Source organism: Chrysemys picta, chromosome 1 (genome assembly GCF_011386835.1).
Source record: "Chrysemys picta bellii isolate R12L10 chromosome 1, ASM1138683v2, whole genome shotgun sequence".
Lineage (NCBI taxonomy): Eukaryota > Metazoa > Chordata > Testudines > Emydidae > Chrysemys > Chrysemys picta.
Window position 1 is genome coordinate 242,888,631 of NC_088791.1, and position 27,667 is coordinate 242,916,297.

General features: G+C 42.8%; 2 protein-coding genes across 16 annotated transcripts in view; both read left to right on the forward strand.

Annotated features, from left to right (window-relative positions):
- The window catches only part of LIMS1 (LIM zinc finger domain containing 1), a 137,729-nt gene extending 133,256 nt beyond the window's left edge, over window positions 1-4,473 (forward strand). For all 13 annotated transcript variants that reach the window (XM_008166723.4, XM_065580962.1, XM_065580968.1 and 10 more), the window contains one exon: window positions 2,830-4,473. Coding sequence is in view for 6 of the 13 variants with exons in the window: in XM_065580962.1 (XP_065437034.1) it covers window positions 2,830-2,944 (115 nt within the window). In the remaining 7 variants the exon portion in view is untranslated. The remainder of the gene's footprint in view (window positions 1-2,829) is intronic.
- A 5,255-nt stretch (window positions 4,474-9,728) lies between these two features.
- Window positions 9,729-27,667, forward strand: part of LOC101947983 (E3 SUMO-protein ligase RanBP2) — a 66,717-nt gene continuing 48,778 nt past the window's right edge. For 2 of the 3 annotated variants that reach the window (XM_005306956.5, XM_042854312.2), the window contains exons 1-9: window positions 9,729-10,045; window positions 14,494-14,561; window positions 15,122-15,233; window positions 16,565-16,717; window positions 20,617-20,847; window positions 21,299-21,444; window positions 23,584-23,776; window positions 24,499-24,589; window positions 25,542-25,751. In XM_005306956.5, coding sequence (XP_005307013.2) covers window positions 9,974-10,045; window positions 14,494-14,561; window positions 15,122-15,233; window positions 16,565-16,717; window positions 20,617-20,847; window positions 21,299-21,444; window positions 23,584-23,776; window positions 24,499-24,589; window positions 25,542-25,751 — 1,276 coding nt within the window. In that variant the 5' untranslated portion in view covers window positions 9,729-9,973. The remainder of the gene's footprint in view (window positions 10,046-14,493; window positions 14,562-15,121; window positions 15,234-16,564; window positions 16,718-20,616; window positions 20,848-21,298; window positions 21,445-23,583; window positions 23,777-24,498; window positions 24,590-25,541; window positions 25,752-27,667) is intronic. The other variant, XM_065580958.1, reaches the window with a different exon arrangement.

Genomic DNA, 27,667 nt, shown 5'->3' on the forward strand with positions numbered 1-27,667 from the left:
GCCCCGGCATGACCTCTCAGCACTGCTTTGCCATGCTCCTGAGCCTTTCAGCAGCCATCCTGTTACAGCTGCCTCTTCGGCCAGATCTACTGTCCCACAACCATGGCAATCTGCTACACCCGAACATGGTGGTCCTGCACCTGACGGCGTGGTTTCTGCAGGGAGGAGCAGCAGTGTTCTGCCAGTGTCCAGCAAGTCTTGCTGAGTAGCAGGAAGCCCCCCACTAGGGCTACCTATGTATTGAAATGGAATCAGTTCACGTGTTGAGCCACGGATTGCCATATCTGGGTTGGAAGAGGCCCACCTGCAGGATGTCCTGGACTATTTACTACACCTGAAGCTCCAGGACCTGTTGCTATCCTCGATCAAGGTGCACCTGGCGGCCATTTCGACTTTCCACCCTCCGTTTCAAGGCAGGTCAGTCTTTGCCCATCCCATGACAGCCCGGTTTCTGAAAGGTCTGGAGTGCCTTTACCCGCATGTCCGAGACCCGGTCCCTCCTTGGGACCCGAACCTTGTGCTCTCCAGGCTCACAGGGCCCCCCTTTGAGCTCCTGGCTTCCTGCTCCCTTCTGCTGTTATCCTGGAATGTCTCCTTTTTGGTCGCTATAACTTCATCCCGTAGGGTGTCTGAGATCAGGGCGCTCACGTCCAAGCTTCTACATATACGATCTTCTATAAGGACAAGTCCAGCTGCGTCTGCACCTGGCCTTTCTGCCCAAGGTCGTCTCTCAGTTCCACGCGAGTCAGGACATATATCTTCCAGTCCTTTGCCCTAAGCCTCATGCGAGGGATGAGGAACGCAGGCTGCACACCTTGGACATTAGGGGAGCTCTGGCCTTCAACATAGAATGAAGCGATTCCGTAAGTCTCCGCAGCTGTTTGTTGCTGTCGCAGACCAAATGAAGGGTTTTCCAGTGTCCACCCAAAGGATCTTGTCCTGGATCACAGCTTGTATCTGCTACTGCTACGAGCTGGTGAATGTGCCTCCGCCACCGATTGTGATGGTCCACTCCACTCGGGCGGCGGCCTTCCTCACTCAGGTGCCGAACCAGGAAATTTGCCATGCCGCAACCTGGTCGTCCGTCCACACATTTGCCTCGCACTACGCGCTGATCCAGCAGGCTCAGGCTGATGCTCGTTTTGGCAGAGCAGTACTACAATCTGCAAGATTGTGAACTTCAAGCCCACCTCCTGGGATTCTGCCTATAAGTCACCTACAATGGAATCGACATGAGCAAGCACTCAACAAAGAAAAAATGGTTACCCCCACCTTTTTGTAACGGTTGTTCTTCAAGATGTGTTGCTCATGTCCATTCCATTACCCGCCCTCCTGCCCCTCTGTTGGAGTTGTCGGCAAGAAGGAACCGACGGCGCCTGATACACCATGCCATGAGTGCGGCACTCCAGAGGGTGTCACAGCCGGCCCTACGGGTACCACTAAAGCAAAAGTTTCCGATGGCTGCACACGTGTGCGTGTACACACCTATAATGGAATGGACATGAGCAACACATCTCGAAGAACAACTGTTATAAAAAGGTGGGTAACCGTTTTTTGCAAACTCTGTCAAGATGCCCTTTGAATAGTAATTGACTTGTTTCTTACAGTTTATAAAGAGTTTATATTTTGTTTTTTGGAGTTCTCCAAAAGTTCTTTATAGTGAGAAGGTTTTTGATTTTTTTTAAATAAATTTTATAATTCACATTGGACTGAGTCTCCTGTTATAATCCATCATATTGCTGCAAAGTGACATTTAAATTAACAGCTCAGGGAATCCCATTGGAGATCAGAAAATCATGTCCAATATGGATTGATAAACAGAAGAGTTTTTTATTGTTTAGTTATTGAAAAGACTTGTTAAAATATCAGACACCGTCAACTTGAAAATTATATTTCCATCTGAAAATTTAGTATGTATTGTTTTAAGTAACTCGAGATTACTACAATTGAAAGAAATTAAATGGCATTTTATTTTTCTGGTTTTTGTTTGTTTATTGTGCATTTGATAGCAATTTGTGTTTTGTAGATACAGTGGCACTTCCTGTCTCATGGGCAAACTGGCTCATAACTGCCGTCTGTAAGGGTTTTTTCCATTTTCCTCTGAAGCAGCTAGTACTTGCAACTGTCAGAGACAGGATAATTATATATGGCCACTGCTCTGATCCAGTATGGAAATTCATAGCATCTTCTAAATAAAAGTCCTTGCCTACACCCACATCAGATATCTGTAGGTCCATAATGCTGGTGTCTACAGACTTCTGAAAATATAGTGTGTATCTTTACTGTTAGGTTTACAATTCAGTGGTTGCACAACATACAGTATTGCATAAAACAATTTTCCTCAGTATCCAAAAGTTCTCTATTTTTGCTTCTGTTTTCCTGTACAGTTGTTTCTTTCACTTCCGCTATTTACTTTCATGTCTCTTTCGCATAAATATTGACTATATGTGCAATGACTGGCCATCTCAATCTTTCAAAACTCAAATCTGTCACCTTTAGCAAATTCACCTGTACTTAACCTGCCACGGTTAAAAAAATAAAAAGTCTCTCCTGAATTTGGGTTTTCCTTCCTGAATGTTGGCACCCAGTGACAAAGCTGGGTACTGCTAATAACAAATATAATTGTATGTATCCTAAAAAAATAGATTCAAGTATACATCTACATTTGCTGTCTTGCTATATCATTTATAATCTTAGCTCCATGTATATATTGAGCAAAATACTGAAAAAGCATTATTTTGCTGCCTGTACTATGTCAATATGGCATGCTTCAAATACTCTTTGAAATCTCTTTCACTAAAGATATTTTTCCTTTTATATCATTTGTAGGAACAAATTTGTTGAATTTGATATGAAGCCTGTCTGCAAGAAATGCTATGAGAAGTTTCCTTTGGAGCTGAAGAAAAGATTGAAGAAACTAGCTGAAACTTTAGGGAGGAAGTAAAGCCTCCTTCTAATCTCATCTTCCTGTGCAAAAAGAGAAAATATTACAGATATTACTTGACTTTTATTTTATTTTTCTTTGAGGCTGCAATCAGCAATACATAAGCAAAGAAAATGAGTTTCCTTGATGCATGACTAGCTTCATACTAAAGTACTTTCCTCTTATCTCCCGCAAAACATGCATCTAAAAGCCCTCTACATTTTATATAAACCTCATTACTAGCAAAACCAAAATATATCTTCAATTCTGTATTTGATATTTACATGTATACATATTTGTTGATATGTAGATTGTACTTGCATAGTAAATTGTTAGATTTAATAGATACAAATTCATGTTAAACTCTTATGGCTCTGGTACTGCAGTTGGATCTGCCTTGTGCCCACTGATATCAGTGGGATTCTGTGCAGACATAAGATCTGCTTGCGCATATCCTGCAAGGACTTAACAGACAAGCCTAGCTTTCTGTACACAAATAGTGCCGTTGAAGTTAATGGTAATACTCGTGCACAGAATTAAGCATGTTTGTAAGTCTCTAAATGACTGTAGCATCACTTTTTATGGAACTATTCATTTTTAGATTCAGATCCAAGTAGTCATTATGAAGCCTTATTTTAAATGTCTCTGAAGAAAGTCAAACTTCTAAGTACAACCACTGCAAAAGTGTAGTGCCTTTAATAGATAATTCTTACATAATTAATCTTTGTATATCAGACTTAAAAGTTGTAATAGAAATATAGAAAACATATTCCTGTTGCAAGAAATATGCATATTCAGAGCTACCTGAATTTTGCTATGTTCCGTTTAAAATAATCCAATAACATTCATGAGTGTTTTTGTATTTTACTTACTTTTTGTGCCTTATTCTTCTGTATCTTTCACAATAGTATTCAAAAAAATTGATGCATTAAATATATATACAGTTTTATTTTTATTTTATATTTTTATGCAGAAAATGTATACCAGGTATTATAAGAGATAATATGCTTTAACTACTTCAACTCTATAGGACGTATGAAGTTTGTTTGTTTGTTTGTTTTTCAAATATTGAGAACACCTGAATTTTAAAAAATACATCATGTTGCTTCTAGGCTGAATTAATTTTTTAATAGTACATGAAATAATTCTCTTTCATCTCTGAATGTTACTTTTACACCAGTGAGTGGATATATAAATGGTCTATCCTGGAAGGTGCTGAGCACCTTCAGCTTCCATGTCAGCCTTGAAGGACTGGGTCCAAACTGATCAGAATTCCCTATAACATACTTTTAAGTCTTATGCTATTCATTTGTATTCATAAAGAATCTAGGGGTTTTTTTCCCTTCCTTTATAAAAGTGCAGTAGTATGGCAAACTTGTTTAACAAAATTAATAAATCTTTTTTTTCCTTTATTATAGCAACCTAAACAGATTGTATAGGATTATATTTTACCAACTAAAGTCTCATTTCATATCTTGAAGAAAAAATATCCCTTAGTTGGTTTAAATGCCAAGCTTCCCAGTGTGATTAATAAAGGCTATAGAATATAACTTGTCTGACTTTTTCTTAAAGGGATGTTTGGTGGTGAAGGTGAGAGACCCCGTATATGTTCTCTAATTAGCCTTATTAGTGCTACACGGAATACAGCCCAGTTTCTGTTGTATTATTGAACTGTCAGAAGTGGCTCCATAGTTAAGGCTGTATTTCCCTTACTGTACTTTTCCCTTAAAGCAGAACTACAGTCTGTCTATTTCCCACTTTAATAAATTAAATTTAGCTTTTAAATTTCAAATACCGCTCAGTGGATAGTTGAATTGTCTAGGAAATGTTTCGCATAAAATAGTTGCTAACTTTTCCTAGAATAAAATAATTTAAATAGGCTAGTTTTGAAATTTACCCCGAACGTCGCCCATCCCCATCCAACACAGACAATCCGCCACCACACATTTTCACATTAGCACACAGGTCACATTTGATATTTAACAACTATGCAGAATAAATTTATCTATCTTACTCATTATAATCAAAACTAGAAAAGACCAAGGAATTTCAGAGGGCCCAACTCTAGCTAGTGAGTGGCTAACATGATCCCATATCAGGGGGTAACCATGTTAGTCTGAATCTGTAAAAAGCGACTAAGAGTCCTGTTGCACCTTATAGACTAACAGACGTATTGGAGCATAAGCTTTCGTGGGTGAATACCCACTTCGTCGGATGCATGATCCTATATGAAATTCACTGATGACAAATGCAAGGTAATAAACATTGAAAAGTAAGTTAAATCCATACACTTATTGTGTTCTAAGTTAACTGTAACAATTCAGGAAAAAGACCTGGGCATCACTGAGGACATCATTGTGTGGCAGCGGTACTGTGTAAATGTTATAATATATGTACATAATTGGTAGCATACCCTGACCTGCCATTTAGTCCTAGTCACTCCTCTTTATCATGCTAAGATCCACAGATCAATTACAACAGGTATTTTAGCATGCGGGGGCAGCTTGGCGGCAGAACCTGACCTGTCTGTCACTGGCTCTCCTTGAAGTTCCTTCTGGTTTTATCTGCTGCCCCAGCGGTGTCACGACTAAAGATAAACATGGCTATCTTCCCTGGTTGTGAGGGACTCAGTGTTTCAAACAGAATTTTCTTTTTTACCTGAAAGAGTGGCCTCTTCACTAAACAGGCCTTTTACAGGCAGCCACATTGAAGCAGGTGTCACCTCATCTCCCTCCCCTGAGTATGAAATCTGTCAGCATGAGCCCTGCAATAATGACAATCAATAAAAACAAATAGAAGTATTAAATGTTATTTGACACACAATGTGCAGTCACAAGAATTGCTAACATGGGTGGACAGTATCACAAGGTCGTCTACAATTTAAAAAATCCCATAGCCAAACAGCTTCTCCCTGAAAAATATATGGGGTCCTATCTCTTTAATGCAGATATACAGGGTCTAGTTACTGAGATCAGACAACTCAGGCAAATCAGTTCCTAAACTGTCTTAGCGCTACAGTGGGAAACTTTATGGAAAGTGGAGCTATTCAGAATCATCACAAAACCAGATGTACAATCCTGGCTCCTGCCAGATGCTACAGAAAGGAATGCAGGTCATTTGGCAAGTTGAAACAGCCTCTGCAGTATGAAAGAGAATACCACTTTGCAAGTCATAGCTTGAACAAATCCAAGGTGCTGAGGCAAAGTCAGCAGTTGTCCTGAGTTGTCTCAGACCAATCTGCATGACTCCCAATAAGCCCTGTCTCAAGTTAGACCTGCCCCCCCCCAAATTTGTGCCACATTTTTTCAGTTTGGAAGCAAATGGCTTCTTATGGCTTTGATCAAAATGAGGACACTGGACATACTCTGTAGTGGTGCAAGAATCAAAGCCACAATTTTGTCTCTTCCTTATCTCAAGCAGGCCATAGAAATGTGTGGACATGAATGAAACCATCCATCATCTATAGATTCCTACCAATTTCATGGGCCATTTTGGTCAATTGCATGGTCATAGGATTTTAAAAATAATAAATTTCATGATTTCACCTATTTAAATCTGAAATTTCACAGCGTAGTAGAGGTCCTGACCCAAAAAGGATTTATGGGGGGGGGGGTCACAAAGTTGTAGGGGGGTTGCGGTACTTCTGTGCTGCTGCTGCTGGTGGCGCTGCCTTCAGAGCTGGGCACCTGGAGAGCAGCGGCTACTGGCTGGGAGCCCAGTTCTAAAGGCAGAACCGCTGCCAGAAGTAAGGGTAGCATGGTATGGTATTGTCACCCTTACTTCTAGGTTGCTACCTGCAGAGCTGGGCCCTCAGTCAGCAGCCACCACTCTCTGGCTGCCCAGTTCTGAAGGCAGCAGCACTGAAGTAAGGGTAGCAATAAGGTAGCATGCCATCCTTACTTCTGCGCTGCTGTTGGTGGGATGCTGCCTTTAGAGCTGGGTGCCTGGCCAACAGCCGCCGCTCTCTGACCACCCAGCTCTGAAGGCAATACAGAAGTAAGGGTGGCAATACTGTGACCCCCCCTAAAATAATCTTGCAACTCCCTTTTGGGTCAGGACCCCTAATTTGAGAAATGCTGGTCTCCCCCATGAAATCTGTATAGTAGAGGGTAAAATCACATAAAAGACCAGATTTCACGGTCTGTGACGCATTTTTCATGGCCAGGAATTTGGTAGTACTTCAGAGCACTACAACCAATTCCATATCAACAGTTGGTCCTCATTCTATTTTGAGGACCAGGAACAAACAGGGCTCCATCTGAAACATCTAAACAAGTGCCTAAAGGAGGCGTACTTTCAATATTCCCAGTTACATATAGATGGTAGGTTGTATTCCCCCACCCCAAATTCTGATTATTATTTGATCTGACATATACTCCCAGGGTCTCTTACAGAAGTGGCTCTCAATCTTTCCAAACTACTATCCCCCTTTCAGGAGTCAGATTTGTCTTGTGTACCTACAAGTTTCACCTCACTTGAAAAGTACTTTCTTACAAAATCAGACATAAAAATACAAACGTGTCACAGCACAATATTATTGAAAAATTGCTTACTTTCTCATTTTACCATGGAATGTACATATTGTACTTATATTTCAGTGTATAGTATATAGAGCAGTATAAATAAGTCATTGAATGAAATTTTAGTTTGTACTGACTTTGTAGTGCTTTTTATGTAGCCTGTTGTAAAACTAGGCAAATATCTAGATGAGTTGATGTACCCCCTGGAAAATCTCTGTGTACCCCAGGGAGACATGTATGCCTGATTGAGAACCATTGTCTTACTGGATCATGTATTAACAATGGCTTTAAGGAAGAAGGAAATTGACTCCTATTTCTTCCTGGATAATTTTGCTGGTCAGGGTGCTGTACAGAGAGCTGAAGGAAACAGAGTTATACAGTTGTTGAAGTAACTTGGACTCATGATAAACACATCATAATAGCTCCAGGTAGTCAATCACAGGCTTGATCTGAGGATTAATCCTATTCTGTATAAATTCTAATCTCAGAAGAATATTAACTGAAGATGAAGATGGCCATAGTGGAAAACAATTGATGTCACAGACATAAACCTCTACCATGCTGATCTCATGGACAAACACGTTTCTGTGACAGAGTTCACATGAGCCCTACCCAGCCTCTCGTCATCCCTTTTGTATCATGGAAATGCAGGGCTTTAGGGGACCTTGAGACGTCCTCAAGTCCAGCCCCTTAACGCTGAGGCAGGACTGAGTTAGCCTAGGCCACCCCTGACAGGTGCTTGTGCAACCTGGTCTTAAAAACCTCCAATGGCAGGGACGCCAGGACCGCCCTTGGACGCCTGTTGCACAGTTCAACTTCCCTTAACATTAAAAAAAGTTTTATCTTAGATCTAACCTAACCCCCTCCCTCCCCCCCACTGCAGATTAAGCCCCCGTTACTTCTTGTCCTGCCACCACTGGCCATGGACAACTGATCACCCTCCTCTTCATACTAGCCCCCACCCCACGATTTACAGGCCAGCCAGACAGGGCCAGCTTTATGAAGTGCGGGGCCCAATTTGAACATTTTTGGCGGGGTCCCGGCAGAGATGACTAACAAAAAAAAAAAAAAAACTTTTCATTTCTTCCATGTATTATTTGAGGTTTTAACTCACGAAAGCTTATGCCCAAATAAATCTGTTAGTCTTTAAGGTGCCACCAGACTCCTTGTTGTTCATGTATTATTTACTTTCCATAACTATATAAATAAAATTATATATTATGTACATTGTGTCATATATGCTGTTGATCGGTTTCACATGTGTGGGTCCCCGCCACTCCCTGGGGGGGGGTGTGTGCACATGTGTGGGTCCTAGCTGCTCCCAGACTCCCTCATTGAAGCAGGTGTGCAGGATTACTGCCCTGGGAACTGCAGGGCACCAGTGGACATGGGGCTGGCTGGAGGCAGGGCAGGGGCTGACTGGAGGTAGGGGCTGGCTGCAGGCAGGGCAAGGGGTGCGGGGCTGGCTGGAGACAGGGGTGTGTGGGGCGGGCTGGCTGGCTTCAGGCAGGGCCGCAGGAGCGTGTGGCAGGGGTTGGCAGGGCTGGAGACAGAGGAGTGCGGGACTGGCTAGCTTCAGGCCAGGTGGGGGGGTGCGGCAGGGGATGGCTGGAGACTGGGCAGGGGGTGCAGAGCTGGCACGGGCAGGGGTGTGTGGGGGGCTGGCCAGCCTCGGGCAGAGCCGCAGGGGTGTGCGGCAGGGGTTGGCTGGAGACAGGGCAGAGGGTGCGGCAAGGGTTGGCTGTGGGCAGGGGGTGCAGGGCTGGCTGCAGGCAGGGCAGGAGGGGGCGGGGCTGGTGCGGGCAGGACAGGGGTTGTAGGGCTAGTGCAGGCAGGATGAGGGGTTCAGCAGGGGCTGGCAGCGGGCAGAGGGTGCAGGGCTGGCTGGAGACAGGGGCTGGCTGCAGGCAAGGCAAGGGGTGCAGCAGAGGCAGCTGGGAGCCCCAGGCCCTTTAAACAGCCCCCTGGGGAAACCGGGACACTCCGGTACACTGTACCGGGGCTTGGGCACGGGGCCCTCTTAGGCGCAGGGCCGGATTCAGGGGAATTGGTTGAATTGACCTAAAGCCGGCCCTGCAGCCAGAGGTGACAGGCCTTGGCCCTCCCCTCCCCCACCCCGTTATCCCTGAAGATGTCCAGTAGCAATGGCGGTTGGCAGTTGTACAGGTGGGTTCTGGGCACGCGCACCCACTCTTCCGCCCCCCCTCCCCCAACGCTCGCTGCGATTGGCTCCCGGTGACTGTGACTAGACAAAGAACGCGCCGGGAGGGCGCCGCCGCCAGGACAGGCGAAGGGCCAGGGACGAGACAGGACAGGAAAGGGGGGGCGCGCAAGCTGACATACGTAATTTCCGCTTCCGCAAGCGGTGACGACGCACACATACGTAGCGCGCCGCGCGCGAGCGTCCCCCTCCCCAATCTTACGCCTGTAGGCGCAGCGCGAGCGAAGCTGGCGAGCAGGGGGTTCGAGGCGGCGTTTCGGTTTCGCTCAGTGAGTGAGCGGCCCGGGGAGCCCAGCGCGCGCCACGACCATGAGGCGCAGCAAGGCCGAGGTGGAGCGGTACATCGCCTCGGTGCAGGCCGCGGCCTCCTCCCCCAAAGAGGTGAGCGGCCCGCCGGTGTCCCCGCGAGGGGCGTCCCCGCCCGCCGCCCGGGTGATTCCGGGGCTGGGGTGGCGGCTTGTTCCCCAGTAGCGAGGGCCGCGGAACGGGGCGAGTCCATCGGCGGGGAGGTGGGTGCCTGGGTCGCTGCTGGGCGCGTTCTGCTACTGGCGCCCCTTGGCGATGGAGGGGGGTGAAGGGACTTGGTGCCTGCGAGGGGCGGCCGGGGCAGGGTGGCTGCCCCGATCCGGCACCGGCGGGGCCCCACGGAGCAGGCCCCGCCCGCGCCAGGGAGGCTGGAGGGGCAGCGAGTCACGGGCCGTGTCTGACGGGAGCCCGGCGTTCAACGCCGCTGCCCCGGCCTGGCCTCATTCGGTGTGGGCGGGGCCCGCCTGCCTCTCCCTGTGTGGGCCGGTGGCAAACGCCGGGCCCCTGGCTGTGGGGGCGGGGCTGGGAGACGAGCGTAGCAGCCGGGTCCCCTGACTCTAACGGAGACGGGTCTGAGCCATCCTCTTGGATGTGGGCGCTTTTCCTTCAGCCCTTAGACCTTCCCTCCGCGGTTGGGTTGAGTTGAGTTGAGGGAGAGCGATGGGATCGTGCAGGGAATCTCGTCCTGCTGCATCTGCTAAGTAAAGGATTTAAATCGCTAATGCAATGCTGCAGATTTGATTTGTCTGATAAACACTGGTATTGCTATCAAGGAAAAAAACATGTAATTTAGCTTTCAGGGTTATTAATTTGTAGGGCAGTAATTCAAGGGCCCAAACTTTTTTCACAAAACTTGGATCACATTTTAATAAAAACTGGCTGACTTATCTCCCTGCTTGATCATGGGCTTGTAACATCCCCATTGCTACTACCACAATTGTTTACATGGAATTAGCTAAGAATGCATTACGTTCTTATCTGGTAATGCACTTTGGAAATGAAAATTATAGCTAGTTCTATGTCACCAGTTATCTCTCTGCAGACCCCAGAAGATGCTCTCCAGATCACTAGTGGTCTAAACTGATATAGTTTAACATAGGCATTTAATTCTGAAGAGCCAGAGGTCAGTCTAGTGCGTAAAACCTAACTGTTAACATTTGTTCTGTAGTTTTAGTCTGATCAATAATTGCTCTATGTTGCAGTGGCAGGAAATTTAACAGTGTTATATACTGCTTCATAGGCATATCTGTGCGTTTAATATATAATAAGCTTTTTAGGCAGGATTTGTGCACAAAACATAGGTGCTATCTCATTGAAATACGCATGCAGAGATTTTGTTGATCGTGGAAGTCATAGGGTTCAGATGCCTTTTACAACCGAGACAATGTCAACAAATCTACTCAATTTAAAAGTTACACCTACCACCTATTTGTTGTTACATCACACTTTTTTAAATGTTTGCTCCTGTTCACTGTGTGAAAGACCCACACATAAACAGGGAATGCTGACTTTACGTTGGTAACGTTGTAGCTGATTGTACAGTATGTACACAAAGTAAATAATGGAAAATAGATACTTCTCATTCTTCCTTTGTCCTGATCTTCTGTATTGTAAAATTAAGAAGGGACTGAAATTAACTATCCCTTGAAATTGTAAAGAAATGTGGCTCACCAGACCTTTTCAAACTTATCAAACATATTTGTCCAATAACATAGTATTTATGGAGAAGATTAAAAACTAAACGTGTCTTATTAAAGGGTAAAAAAAAATAAAATGCATGCTTTTGTTCAAAAATAAATAATCTTTGTGCTGAAACACCAAGAGAGAAACTTAATATCTAGTGTGTGATTTGAGAGAGTTGAGGGATTGGAAATACACCGGACCCCCACTAGAACACAGGATTCGGGATCCATGCGCGGTAACGTGGGGACCGCGTTACCATGACTACCAATGTAAATAATTACATTTGGGAGCCATGGCTGCGACTGCGTTCTAAAAGAATTTGAGCTATATAGGCGCGTGTTCTAGCTAGGGTCTGCTGTAGTGCTTAGAATGTAATGGGTCATCTTACATTTGCCCCAGATCTTAAATGTGATTAAAGTTGTATTTTTTCTTTCTTAAAAAAAATAAAAAAATTGTGGTTGAGAACTTAATAATACAAACAAACCAAGAAATTCTAACCGTTCTTAATTTGATCATTACCTGTTAGGTTCACTTCCTCTGGGGCACCTGGCATTAGCCACTGTCGGGTAGACAGGATACTGGGCTGGATGGACCTTTGATCTGACCCAGTATGGCCGTTCTTATGTTCTGCCTCCATAGTTCATCCACTTTTCACAGAAGCACTCCGTGTCCAATAAAACCTTGTCCCTACATGCTTTATAGATAATTTTTTGGGTTGTCTTTATTTGCTGCAAATGCAGTGGTTCTCAAGCTGTGGTCTGTGGACCACCAGTGTTCCTCAGAGCATTTGCTGGTGGCTTGCAGAGATCTGGCTGGTCACGTGATTTTTGACTCTCCTTGTTTCCAGTTCCTAAATTGTATTAAAGAAAATTTAAAAATACATTGAATCTTTCTAGTGTCGCACTCTCTCGTAAGCAATTTCTGTAGCTGACACAGGGATGTTTCCCAATTGTGAATATGAGAAGTGATCCATAATACAATCTTTTTGTGAACTATTAAAACATTTGCGAAAATGTAAAGATTCCAGAGCTGATGCCAGTATTTCAGAAATAAGTTACTTGGACTTCCAGTAGAAATATGATAGGATCTTAGCTTGGTTTTGTTAGCATTGATGGATAAGGAGAAGTACTTGGCCCTTTCCAGTTGGTGCATATTAGAGGCTTGCCAGTAGCTGATGGCTGGACCCAATTTGCATGTAAAAGTCCAGAACTTCATTATATCTAAAACATTTATTTCTACTTCTGTCTTCCTTGATAGAGGAGTAGAAATTACTGTTGGCTGAATTAATTGGTGAGGAAAAAAAGAGCAATTATCAGTTGTTTCCATACCCTATAGGCACATTGTTGTTTGAGCACACAGATTTTTTTTGGTCTGTGCTCCAAGGAGCTTACAGTCAAACAAAGACAAAATAAATCCCAGGGCAAATTTAAGAGGGGATAAGCTTTTGTACTAAATATCCTTTTAAACAGAGATTGGTATCTATTGTGGATTTTCGCTGTGACTTTGGCCCCATCTGCTGCTTCTGGCTGTATGTTCTGAACCATTCTCCTGAAGGGTCTTACAGATGAAAAGGGTGTATGTTTGGTTTGTTTGTTTTTTTGCTACAGTTCCAAGTAAAATTAAGTTTGTAGCAAAAAATACAAAAATTCAAACTTAGTGTTAATTAGCAATTCATTTATGTTGTCATTTTTTTACCCCCTTCTTTTTGGAATGATTTCACTAGTGTCATTTATTTATTTCCTCCTTGCTTCTCTGCATCTTTCACCTCTTCTGGTTTTACTTTTTTCTTTGAGACTTTTCAAAGACTTCCATTTTATCTTTTTATCTTGTTCATTTACCAACAACCCTTTTTTTTGAAGTGATACTTGCTCTCACCTAGAAGGTGTGGAGGTGGATTTTTTTTTCATTATCCCATCAGTGTTGATCCTCCACTTAACCAAAATGAGTTGCTACAGAAATGATAAGGTGCTCCCTCATTCCCCTTCATGCCTGATTTTGTAGTATCTGCAGGTGCATGTCACCTCTATTGGTCCAGGGAGAAAGGATCTGCTTTTTCTCATCTCTCATCCTTTTTGTTACCCTTCATCTGTTTTCTTCTTCCTTTTGTCAAGAAGTGCCTGTTTCTCTGTTGCACAGGAACCATGACAGGAGCTAGTCAGTTTCACTCATGTTCCTGCTCCAGCAATACTGTATAGGAGCAACTGAGGCACAAGGATGATCTTCCACTGTTAGAGATACAGTGGGTGGTAGAATGGAGAGAAAGTACTTTTGGCTGCTTCTCCCTTCCCTTGCAGAACATCTGTAGTAATATCAGCTCACAACTATATCTTTGTGGCACAAGCAGAAATTTTCCCTTTGGGGAGAACTATCAGGGAGTAATCAAGAGTAGTGTAGTTTGGGAATACTATGGGATTCCTATGCCATATTTAAACATCAGTGTTTGATGACAGACCTGTTGCAGTGTATAATTAAAAAAATTAATCATCTCCCTACTGGTGGATGGATGCATAACAAGCTTTTCTAGCAGCAAGGGTATTATATTGTGGTGTTCCTATTACAACCAAGCAGTGGATTTCTCTGGTTCACTAGGTAGCCTTAATTTCCCAACTGTATGCTATCTGTATGGTATTAGGTCTTTCTCTACAAAGATGTTATGGGGGAGAATATTACAGACCATAATGAAAAACTGGACTAGGGTTGATAACTAATGTGTCTGAAGTTTAGTCACTTAGTACAGTATATGTTAACTGGGAACATTGTCTAAGCCATTTTGTGTCAAAAATATAGACGTATTATATATTTTAAGCATATTTATCATAACAATGTTTTTTCCCCTCCAGAAATCAATGAAAGGATTCTTTTTTGCTAAACTCTATTATGAAGCGAAAGAGTATGAGCTTGCTAAAAGGTAAAGTATGTGTTTGTTCTGTTTTCCAAAGAGCTTTACTGCTATAGAAATTAAATGGATACTGGAATTGTTACAAAGCAATTTCTGATACCTATTACTGAATGATCAAAACTGTTATTTCCAGACAGTGCTGATAGCACTTACTTGATACAGATCCATTGAATCACTAATGGGGAAACCTGAAGAAAAATTGGAAATGGGGGACTGAAAAGTGTTCTTTATTCAGACAGCTGTCATTCAAACAGCATAGCGGAACTTTATCTTTTAGTTTCTGTAAGTTACTGTTTCTAAGTGATTCACAGACATAAGTCTCCAGTATTTTAGACACACATTTGCTGGCAAACAGGTAATGATGGCCCATATCAGAATAATGTTGGTTAATTTTTTTATTTTTATTTTTTGAGGCCCCAGAACAGATACCTGGAACTAAACACTCTGCTTGCTCTTTACCCTCGTAGTGCAGAGCACCAGTGAACTATGTTACGTTGTTTGACCGTCTGTTTCAGGTTTTGTTTCAGAATTATTCATTACATACTGACATGGTAACTGCTTTCTTACAGGTACATATCTACTTATCTTAATGTTCAAGAGAGAGATCCCAAGGCACACAAATTTCTAGGCCAGCTCTATGAAGCTGAAGATAACATAGAAAAAGCTGTGGGTTGCTATAAGGTAGGAAGTAAAAGTGATCAAATCAAGTGATTCTTGAATTATGGATGAATCCCAGAAGGGTTTTGTGTCACTTCTTATTTCTCTTTCCCAGCTTAAGTTACTAGAAAGCCTCAATTTTATAACCCATGAACCTCAGCACATGCTAAGTTAACTCTGAAAAAAATCTTCTACGAATTGGAAAACATTCTGGCATATCTGTAGAAAAGCAGACTTAGTTCACCTAATGTGCATTATAAAAATAACTGTCACGAATCATACCAGTGATAGCTCTGGTTCTGGACAATGGCTATTATTTCAGGGACAGGTATAACTCTCTGCTCACCCTCCCTCAAATGAACAGTTAAGAAGTAACATGCCTATGGGGGAATATTTACTTCTAACCTTGGGTGATTGACTGGCTTATGTTCTAAAGCATGAGGATTTAGTCCTTATGAACTTTATCCTATCTAATGTAACTGGATATTCATATCAATATCTAGCCCTTTAATGAATTGTAATAAGACTTTTAGCTCAGTTTCTTGCAGCACTGAGTTTGTGAGACAGCTTTTTGTGATTCTTGTTATATTTTCCTCTCTTTCTCTCTCTCAAAATGTGTATTCTCTTCCCTGGTGCTGTGTTAAAGACCAGCAAAACCAAAGAAGGAAACTAACTTGCTATCCCTGGGAAAACAAAACTGACTATGGTCAGTACTGTCAAATGCACAAATTAAAAACATGAAAGAAATCGAGGAAATTCTTCACCTGATCTTACTATTGATGCAATATCTATAAGTGTAAAGAAAATTCAAACAGAAGTAACTGTATACTGTATCTGTCCTAGAGCTGATGTTTAAGAAACCCTACCATTAACTTCTTCCCACACTGAAAATTGATTAATAGGGAGTTTAGGCTGGTAGAATACTTTTTAAAATAAGGCATCAAGTTTGCCCTGGGATTCCCTAACAGGGTTCCCTATAACTTTATGGTGTGGATTCCAATTGCTAATAAACTGCATTGCAGAATCAGGACCAAAACTTGTTGGTCTGACTTGTTCCATAAGCATATAAAAGTGTAAAACTACCAGCATATGTTTCTTCACCTAATAACTTTTTGAAAAATAAGCTTATTACAAACATGTCCAAACCATCTTGCGTAGTATAGTACTATAACAGATTTTTGAAGCTGCTTTCATTGAACACTTAAAACTGTAAAAGTATGTGCTGATGAGTATTGCTGAGTAATCTGAGTAGTTTTTTCTGTTTATCTAGTTATATGCTGAAATATTCCTATTTCATACTAACTACAAAAAATAACAGCTGTTTGATTTTTTTTGTGGTGGTGGTGAAATATTAGCGTTCAGTGGAGTTGAACCCAACACAAAAAGATCTTGTACTGAAGATTGCGGAATTATTGTGTGACAACGATGTTACAGATGGAAGAACAAAATACTGGGTTGAGAGAGCTTCTAAACTCTTCCCTGGAAGCCCTGCTGTTTACAGACTGAAGGTAAACTGAAATTTTGAGGTGTGCTATAATCACTAAGTTCTAACTTGCATGCAGTTATTTTAAGCTAGGGCCAAGACAGATTGGCCTGTCCATTCCATCTCACCTCTAGCTTTTTTGGTTAGTCTAAATCAGTGGTTCTTAATCTTTGTGGCTCAGGAACCCATTTGTATACCTTGATTGGTCAGTGGGTCATGACAGGCCAATGCTTCTCTTTCCTACAGGGGTCCATCAGGGCATGGGGGCAGGATTCTTGGAGCTAAGATTCCAGATACTCCAGCCAGATGTGAACAGATGGGGAACACCCCACTGGCACCTGCGGTAGGGCAAGTGAATTGAGCCATCCTCCAGAAACACACAGCCCTCTCACACGGCCCAGGGGCAGGGGGGCGTGGAAGTTAAAGCGTGGAGGGGATCAGGGGGCCTGGAGGTGAGGTGGGGAGATTGGGAGGTCTGGGAGTGGAGTGGGGAAAGCGGGGGGGCAGCAGTGGGAGGGTTGGGGGGAGGATATGGGGGCATAGGAGCCTAGGGGAAGGGCAGCAAGCTGATAGTTCCCAAAATACCACAGCCCCCATACATGCCCCTTGGTGGGTAGAGGGTAAAGTGGTGAGGTGATTTGGAGTCCTGGGGCAAAGTGGGGAGTTTGGAGGACAAGGGCCTATGGGTGCAGTGGGGAAACATCTGGGGACCAGGATGGATGTTATGACGGGGGGGGGGGGGGGTTTCAGTTGGCTGTGGGCCAGGGTATTGGGGGGGGGGGGGTACTTAACTGAGAACGTGACATCAACCACATCCTCCTGGCTCCTGTCCTGTGAGGCTGGCTGGGCTCGCCTCCCATCACCAGGTATTGCAACTTCAGCTGGGCCAAATTTGTCTGAGTTGTTGCTGCAGCCTGGTGCATAGGATCATTGTGCCACTCAAATTTTGCCCAGCTGGCCCCGTCGTCATGGTGGAGGGGCGGCTGGGTCAAACCTGAGCAGCACTGTGACTCAGTGCACTGTGTCACAGCACCCAGAATGGGGAGCTGAGCCCAGCCAGGATCGTGATCCTTTGATGCATTCTGGTGACCCAGAGCATTCTGGTCATGACCCACAGGTTGAGAAACCGTGGTCTAAGTAGTTTAGGAGTCATCACGTATCTTGAGTCTTACTCTTGTTCTTCTGTAGTCTGAGATTCTCTCTTCATATTCTTTGATCACTGAAGATCCGCAAATTTTGAAGTCTTTGTGATGTGTTGAGGTTGATCTTCAGTATTACTATCGCGGCATGGACCATCTTTACTTTCTGTATCTGCACAACACCTCTCCCGGTGATATTCTAGGCCATGTCTAGGTTCCTAGGTAGAGCTGTGCAAATGATGGATTTTTTAGTTCATTGACAGTTCCAAAAAATTTTGTTTTGGGTTGAACAGAAAACAAATTTATTCAAAAATTTTGGGGATTTTTTTTGAAAAGTCAGAAATGTTGGTTCAGAATATTTTGTTTTGACCTAACTCAAAACATTTCATGTGGATTTCAGACATTTTGATAAAAAGAAAGAGCTCGATTCACAAAAGGGCAGGAGATCTGGGGGTGAGCTTCCTCCCTTTTAGGCACGCTCAATCTCTCCTGTTGAAGCAGTCACATAGGACGTGGGAGACACAAGTTCAAGTCCCCATTAATATGTCGTTATAGAAAGTGGAATAGCTTCAACAGGAGAGATTGAGAGCCCCATACCAGAATATCCCATAGCCCAGTGGCAAGGGCACACTCCTGCAATGTGAGAAATCCAAGTTCCAATCCCTCCTCTATGTCAGGCTGGCGGGTGGGGGGGATGTCCCACATCTCAGGTGAGTACTCTAACTACTGGGATAAAGCTTATAAGGGAGGCACCCCTCCTTTTTTGTAAACTTAGTCTGCTTCTTTCCTTTTGTCAAAATGCCTGAAATTGACATGACATTTTTTCGGTTGGGTTGAAACAAGTTTATTTCAACATTACTGAAGCGTTTCGGTTTTTTTTTCTTCCTTCCTGTTCAGTCTAACTATTTGATAGATTTTTGAAACTGCTGGAAAAGTTGTCCCAGTTCTATTCCTAGTATTGTGGTTGTAGTAATGTTGCAGATAAGAACATAACGGTCATCCAATATGCATTACTTTGCATTTATCAACATTGAATTTCATCTGCCATTTTGTTGCCCAGTTGCCCAGTTTAGTGAGATCCCTTTGTAACTCTTCGCAGTCCACTCCGGAGTTAACTATCTTGAGTAATTTTGTATCATCTGCAAATTTTGCCATCTCACGTTACCACTTTTTCCAGATCATTTATGAACGTTAAACAGCACTGGTTGCAGTACAGGCCTCTGGTGGACACCACTATTTACCTCTCTCTATTCTGAAAACTGACTTTTTATTCCTACCCTTTGTTTCCTATCTTTTAACCAGTTACTGATTCATGAGTGGACCTTCCCTCATATCTCATGACTGCTTATCTTGCTTAAGAGCCTTTGGTGAGGAACCTCGTCAAAGGCTTTCTGAAAGTTTAAGTACACTATATCCACTGGATTGCCTTTGTCCAAATGTATATTGACCCCCTCAAAGAATTCTAATAGATTGGTGAGGCATGATTTCTCTTTATAAAAGCCATGTTGACTGTTCCCCAACATACTGTGTTCACTTGTGTCTGGTAATTCTAGTCTTTACTATAGTTTCAATTTGCCTGGTATTGAAGTTAGGCTTATTAGCCTGTAATTGCTGGGATCGCCTCTGGAGCTTTTTTAAAAAATAGGCATCACATTAGCTATCCTCCAGTCATCTGGTTCAGAAGTTGCTTTAAATTATAGGTTACATACCACAGTTAGTAGTTCTGCAATTTCATATTTGAATTACTTCAGAACTTGATGTAGGGAGAACTTCCTGGTCCATGACAGCACTTCTAGTTCTGACAAGTAGCAGACCTTTAAACTGTTACTGGTTTCTTTGTCTAGTGATATATTTTCTGATCTGCGTTTATGGCTGACTACCTAGCAAGTACCAGGCCCAACCTCAGTAACTCTCACACTTTGCTTATTTGTTTTTGAGTTTTCTGGGAACAATTATGGACATCTCAATTCGTTAGAATCCCTAATTCTGTATTGATTATAGATCTATAAAAATATTGTTTTCACTTAAATGTCTGAAGTCCATCACAGAAGTCCATAACAGACACTGACTTTTTTGTGTAGCTTTTCCTGTCTGAGGGATTAGTGTGCAGCAGCTTTTTTGATGGCATTGGGCTAGTTTCCTACTTTCTGTACTCTTGAATAAACACTTGGATAAATATTTGCTTTTAAAAAAAAAATTGTTGCTACTTTTCCTTTCCAACATGGAGTCTGTATCTTCACTCCCATTCTTATGAATGAGAGTAATGAAGTTTGCTCTTTTCAGGTAACTAAGCATCTGTGGCCTGACTGGTGTATGAATGCATTAGTTTTCTAATGTATGCCAGCAATAACATAGTTCAAATTGTCCGTCTTTTTAAAAAGTTAACTGCTTTTTTTTAACAAAAATGAATCCTTGACTAGATACAGTGGTATAGAATAGGAATATAATGAAAAGAATATTCTGTAAAACCAAAATCCTGCTAGATCTGACTGGATTCTCTGAGACTCCTTGTGCACTTACTTCAATAAAGAAACATTTTAAAAATATTTTTAAAAAAATCTCAAATAATGCTATTAAGTCTTATCAAATGAGAGTTTGTATAATTTGCTATATAAATGTCAATATAAATAAAACCTGACATACTCTCAACCACTTGGTCTATGCATAATCAGGTTGCTAAGAGTAGGGATAACAAAGGAAACTGTCCTGTCATATGGTCAGTGATTAAAAAAAAGTTTAAATGGAAAATGAGATACTAAAAACACCCTGCCTTTGTTTTTAATAGGAACAGTTATTGGATTGTAAAGGTGAAGATGGATGGAATCAGCTTTTTGATCTGATACAATCGGAACTCTATGCAAGACCAGATGATGTCTATGTAAACATCAGGCTAGTAGAGCTCTACCGTTCAAATAAAAGATTGAAGGATGCTGTGGCTCACTGTCGAGAGGCAGAAAAGAAGATTACTAGGCGATCAAGCTTGCAATGGTGTTCGTGTGTTGTACAGACACTTAAGGTTTGTTAAATCCATACTGTGGTTTTGGGAAAATCTCTTGTGTTTTCTATACTAGGCTGGTTCTTTAGTGGAACTAGTGTCTATCCTCCAGTTGGGGACTAAGGGACAGCACAGGGACTATGGAAGAGTTCTTTTTTTTTTTTTTAAACTAAACTCCACCAAAACAAAAGGAGGTACAACACACTTCAGTTTACTCTCCATACTTTATTACATTTGTTCTTAATGTTTATACATAAGACTGTTGGGTTTGTCTCTTGAACAGATTTGGCGTAGCACTTCAATCTTTGGTAGAGAGGCTTTGTTGCTGGAGAATCTGGGGGAGAACTGGATGTTAAGATCCCACCTTGCAAACTGGAATATTCTGTGAATGTAACTAACATGCTCTAGGGGTGGTACTATTACCACCTCAAGAAAGGTGACTAAATTATGTCTTCTAATAAATCTTTTCTAGGAATATCTGGAATTTGCACAGGACTCCGAGTCTGAAAAAAGTATTTGGAGAAACACCAACAGAGATCTGCTGCTGGCCTACTCCAACCTTGTGATAATGACACTTTCTACTAGAGATGTTCAAGAAAGCAGAGAATCACTTGCAAGGTACTATCTTCATCACATTCCTACTGTAAAAGACTTCTGAGTAATCTCTTGTCAAGGGGTGTCATTCTGTGCCATGGAGCATCAAACAGACTTCTTTCAGTGTACAGGTGGTTGAGGGAAACGACTAACTTTAAAAACAATTCTGTAGTAGTCACTGAGGCTGGTACTTCTGTCTTGTGTTATCCTGTCTGATGCTGTGCATCTGCCTTCAGTCTGCTGGCTGCTAGGCTGGAACTGATGCGTATCTCTTCACTTTAATCTAGGCTTGAAGACCCAGAGCAATATTTTTCCCATAAGCTTATACATGGTCCCTTGCTTGTCTCTTATCTAGTAAGAAAGAACACTTCATAACTGTACAGTAACCAATGTGTGTCTTCATATTACTCAAGCAGCATAGGTAGGGCCCTACCAATTTCACGGCCGTGAAATAGGCCTTTCCCCATGAAATCTGATCTCCACGAAATCAGGCAGGCTGGGGAGGGACAGGACTTGTCCTTCCCCTGCACGGCTGTTATCGGAGGGAGATCAGACCCACCTCCACAGGCAGAGCAGAAGAGGGTGTACCATGCTCACTTCTACGCTGCAGCAGCTCCAGATTTGGGCTCTGGGCTGCCGCCCCCACGGCTGTTGTTGGGCTCCTGCCGCAGCTCTGGGCTGCTGTTCGTTCTCTCTCTCTCACTCCCTCCCACCCCCAGGTCTTGCCAGGGCTGGGGAATGCATGGGCTCCAGCTGGGGCTTGGGACTGCCATCCCCTGCAGCTGCAGCTCCAGCTCCTACCCAGGCCACACTCCAGCTCTGGGGCTTCTGCTCCCTTCCCTCCAGCCCCAGCTTCTGCCCAGGCTCCGGATGCTCGAGCTCCGGGGCTTCTGCCCCCTCCCCAGCTCCGGGCACCTGGACTTGGGGCTGCTGCATCCCCCCCCCCCCCACCCCCCCAGCGGCTCCAGCTGGGATTCGGGGCTTCCACCTTGCAGCTCCTGCCTGGGCTCAAGGGCCTGGCCTGGGCCTACCCCCCTGGGCTCGAGGCTGCTTCCCCCCCCCCCTCCCCAGTGGCTCCTGCCCGGCTCAGGGACCTGGGCTGGGGGCTGCCACTCCTGCAGCTCAAGCCGGGACTTGGGGCTTTGGCCCCTCACAACTCCTGCCTCAGCTCCAGGCTTCTCCTCCCCAGTTTCCCCTCCCCCCCCCAATGGCTCCTGCCCAGACTCAGAGCTGCTGCCCCCGATCCTGGCTCCTGCCCGGGCTTGGGGATTCAGCCCCTGCAACATCTGCAGAGGCTCGGGGCTTCCACCCTATGGCTCCTGCTAGGGCTGGGGTACCCATTTTTCAAAATGTCCAGGGCCCCTGGGCACGGGCCCCATGATCCCACACGTTAATCCACCACTGGCCCTGACTAGCAGCTAGGAGCCCCTGATTGGGGCACTCCCAGCAGCACTGGAAGATTGGACCTACCTCCTCCTCCAGGAGCCTCCTCCAGCTTCAGGAAACTACGCAGCTGCTATCTTCAGAGCTGGGCTCTGAAGGCAGCACAGAAGTGACTATGGCAATCCTGCAACCCCCCTACAACAGCTTTTGCCCCCCCACCCTGCTTGAATCAGGACCCCCACAGTTACAACGCCATTAAATTTCAGATGTAAATATCTGAAATCATGAAATTGACCATGGCTTTGGTTAATTCAGATCATATGCTCACTTGGTTCCAATCACCTTCTGTACGTCCCTCTTACCACCACTTACTGTTTGTTTCATTCTAATCTCATCCCAAATGATTCACTCTTCTCTCTCCATCTCAACACCTGCTTACGAGGTGCAGCCATGTCTCTTGAAGAATTCCTTTTATTTTTGAGGCGATGCCAATGGGAGAACTGACTCAAGGAATGCGTTGAGGGATTGTGTTCTTGCTAAAGAAGTGGTTTTGAGAGTGGAGGGACAAGATATCAAAGCATAAGATTTACTAATGGGAGTAGAATGTACTTAAAAAAACAACTTTAGAGCATTGAAAACTTGAGATTCTGGTGCATTGAGCCATTTGATTCACTATCATGCAAACATACTAATTCAATAGTCTTACTAACATAACGACAAGTCTCAAACCACTAATATACAGTTGTCCCTAGTTTTAATGACTTTTTGTTTGTACTATAGTTTTGATCACGCTCTTCAGTCTGTGAAACCATATGTGAATGGGAATGATGAGCTGTCTATTACATTCCTGGAAATGAGAGGTCACTTTTACATGTATGCTGGAACTCTCTTGTTGAAAATGGCCCAGCACAGTGAGAAGCAATGGAGAGCTGTATCTGAACTGGCAGCTTTGTGTTACCTTATAGCTTTTCAAGTAAGCTGTTTTCAGTTTTTGTATTATGCATTAGTTGATATAGAACTCATTTTTATTTTATTTTGAACTGTAGTTCTCAGATGAGCAGCACTTCTGTGTACATGTCTTACAGCTTTTAAACAATATTTTACGACCTTTCAGTTTGTTGTAGAAAATCTGGGGTAGGTGAGTGCACGTTTTAGCTCTTGCTCTTATCAGAAGTAAGGCTGTAATGGGTTAGCATTTTTATCACCTTGGATGTATCACCTTTGCTCTGACTACAACTACACCATGTACCTGCCAGTGTAAAATTGGCCCCAGCCTTGAGGAGGTACAGATCCTTTTATGTGTTTGCCCCACACCCAGTGTGTTGTGGACACAGCAGAGAATTTGGGCTCAATCCTTCACCTTATTAAATCAAAATATCTCCTTCCACCTTGGCACCTGTAATCTGGGAATAGTCTGTATTCATGCCAGCTTAATCTTGCTATTAATTTACACTTCCCAGAGATGTCTAGCAAAAATACAGACTTAAATGCTAATTAAGAACAACTTTTTGGGGGGCCGGAAGGTGGTGTCTGGTAACTGAAAAATAGTAACTTGCCATGATGATATTAAACTTCCTTCATGTTCAATAAATTATAAATTTTGGATTTTTTATTTTACTAACAAAAAGCTAGAGGGGAGTTTAACTTTTGAAGCAGTAACTTCTTGGTTCCTGACTCTTGTGTAATTCCCACCAGGTCCCTAGACCAAAGACAAAACTAATAAAGGCAGATCAAGCTGGACAAGATATGCTGGAAATGTTAGCCTGTGATCGACAGAGCCAGTCTGGTAACAAGAATATTAATTTCAACTGTTTAAAACAAAACTAGTAATATGTTCTTTCCCAAATGGTATATACAAGAGATGGGTTTTTTTAGTGATTTGAAATTGATACATAATTAAACATTTTGCTGTTTAAATTCATGAAAAATGTTCAAAGCTTCAAGTAGGTTTGTATAAAAAGCAAGTTTGATCATGATACACTTAAGTTCCCATATCTTCCTCTTAACTTAGCACTCATTTTTGAACTGTTTCAACGTTCTTAAACTACAGAAACTCTTCTTCACATTTTTGAATAATTATAAAGCTTTTGAAGTTGCTACCTCAGTCACCTTAAAATCCTTTCTGCCGTAGCCCCTACAGACACTACCTGTTATGCCCTGCTCCTATTATTATTACCATGTCTTCCTTCCCCACCACAACATCTGTTGTTTCTGAGCCACCTTTTTCTTTGTCATTAATCTAAGTTGTGAATTCTAGGCTAGGGACTGTGCTGTAGGAATGCATTGTGGTTAAACGACTTTAGGATTGGGTGCTTTTCAGAAATTTCCTTGCTCTGGAAGGGACCATTCTACTTAAGCCATAGCTATTCATATTGAAGGTAATTCCAGGGCCCCCGGAATACCAAGAATTATGGCTTTCCTATTTGCTATACTAGTCCTACAAAGATTTCCATATCTTTGTGTTTAGATGATAGAATTTAAGAATTCTTTGGTCTGACTGCCTCACAAAGGGTAGCATGAAAAAGACTTGAAAACGTGTGGGGCTTAAATCCTGGCCCAATTGATGTCTGTTGGAGTTTTTCCATGGACTTCATTGGGGCATGGATTTCACCCATAATCTTTAATTCTTGACATATTGGATTAATGCTCTGATGAGACATGCTTGCTACTAAACAATCTTAATTCACTGCACTACTCGTATTTAAAATAATTCTGCGTGAATATGTTTTGCTTTACAGGTCACATGCTGCTAAACTTAAGCCATGGCAAGCAAGACTTCTACAAAGAGATTGTGGAGTCTTTCGCAAACGAAAGTGGGCAATCTACTTTATTTGATGCACTCTTTGAGAATGGAGCTCCCAGAGAGAGAACTTTCCTTGGCACTGATAATATCAGAAATGTCTGTATACAGGGACCAGACCGTGTGGAGCTAGGCAGATATGATATTGGTAAGAAGCATCGCTTAAGAACACTTTACACTTACTTTCTATATCTTGGTGTGATGTTTCTTCTGATTTGAAGAAAAATCCTGCAGATAATACAGACTTCAACCAAGTATAAATGGCCTTCATACAAATAGCAACTTTGACAATCTACAACATGGCTATAACATAGACTTTATCAAATATTAAAACAGATGCCTCAGGCAAGCAACCCATTTCTCACAGAAATGTCAGAGGGGAAATATATTAGCCTTGAAGTATCTGTAGAAGATCATTAAACCTGGCTGTGAGACAAAAAAGAGAGGAAGTAAGTTCAAGAGCCATAGCTCTTTGAAGAGGATAATCTATTAGCAACCCCTTTGTTAAAATAAAGGACTGCTAACTCAGGAACTTCTGATGGTGCAATGTATGCAGTATTACAGAAATGACACCTAGATCTAGAGGAAAGGTATTCCATAGGCAAGTGAGTTTACAGTTCTAAATACCATTCTCTAGCATCCCTACTTTCATCTTAACAGTGTGTGTTGTGCAGACTTAATGGTCTGTCCTCGCTGGATGGTCAGTTTGAAATGGTAGTTACTTTGGAGAGTTGGTCAAGCAGCTTTATTCTGCCAGAATACGTACTTACACAAATCTTGCTTCAAAAAAGGGAATTGAAGAAATAAAAAGCTCACCTAAATAGATATCTTTTTAATTGTTTGCTTCTAAATTAAAAACTTACAATTAAGATAGCACTGTTAGCTACAAACCAACACTTCTGCTTGTGGAGTCTGTCTAGCTTTGGAAAATTTGGTGATTTAGGTAAATCCTTTATACCTGTCTGTGTTCAAGCACTGTCTTAATTATAAAAAAAACAAAAAACAAACAAACAAAAAACAATTCAATTGATTAAACTGCTTTGACAGCTTCCAGCTAGCTCACATTTAGTCTGTTTATGAAATGTATAATGCAGCTGTTGGTCTTAAACTATAAACTTATTTGCCCCAGTATAAACATACATTATTCACCTGATAGCTAAAATAAGCACACTTACTCTTTTTACATTCATTTTATATAGTGCAAAAAAGTGGAGATTGGGAATGAGGGGTGGTTAAAACAAAATAAATGTTAGGATGCTGCCAAGTGACTGTTGTTAACCTCTAAGGCTGATGCAGCATGTACACTTATGATGCCTGAAATGACGTCTGAAACACTCCATCTAATTCTACAATATCAGAACTTTTGGAGCAAAATCATGGAGGTAATAAGACTTCATTTGCAGTGAATCTTGGAGTTTTCATGCTCTCTGTCACCTGCTCATGGCCCCCTTCTGCCAAACTTACTTTCCTCAAAGCATAGGTAATTGTTTGAGTGCTTAGAAATGCAAACATAGACAAAATCGTTTAAGATGCTGATTAGAGAGACAAGGTGGGTAAGATCTTTTATTGGACAAACTTCTGTTGGTGAGAGAGGCAAGCTTTCGAGCTTACTTAGAGCTCTGCTTCAGGTGTGGGAAATGTACTCTGAGTGAATGTCTACGCTGCCGTTAAACTCCTGTGACATGACTTGGGCTTGTGGGGCTCAGGCTATAGGGCTGTTTCACCGCAATGCAGACTTTCAGGCTTAGGCTGGAGCCCAAGCTCTGGGATCCTTCCACCTTGCAGGATCCTAGAGCCCAGGTTCCAGCCCATGCCTGGGAATCTATACTGCAGTGAAACAGTCCTGCAGCCTGAGCCCCGCAAACCCGAGTGAGGTGGCACGGGCCAGCCACTTGTGTTTAATTGCAGTGTAGACTTACCCAGAGTGTTACAGCTAAATACAAGGTAGAACAGATTGTTTGTTTGGCATAAGTAGTTAACCCCTTTCAAGGTGAAGTGGCCTGTTAACACCCCTCCAGTCACAGGGCGGGTGGAGCAGCTTGGGGGGTTGTAAACCATAAAGTG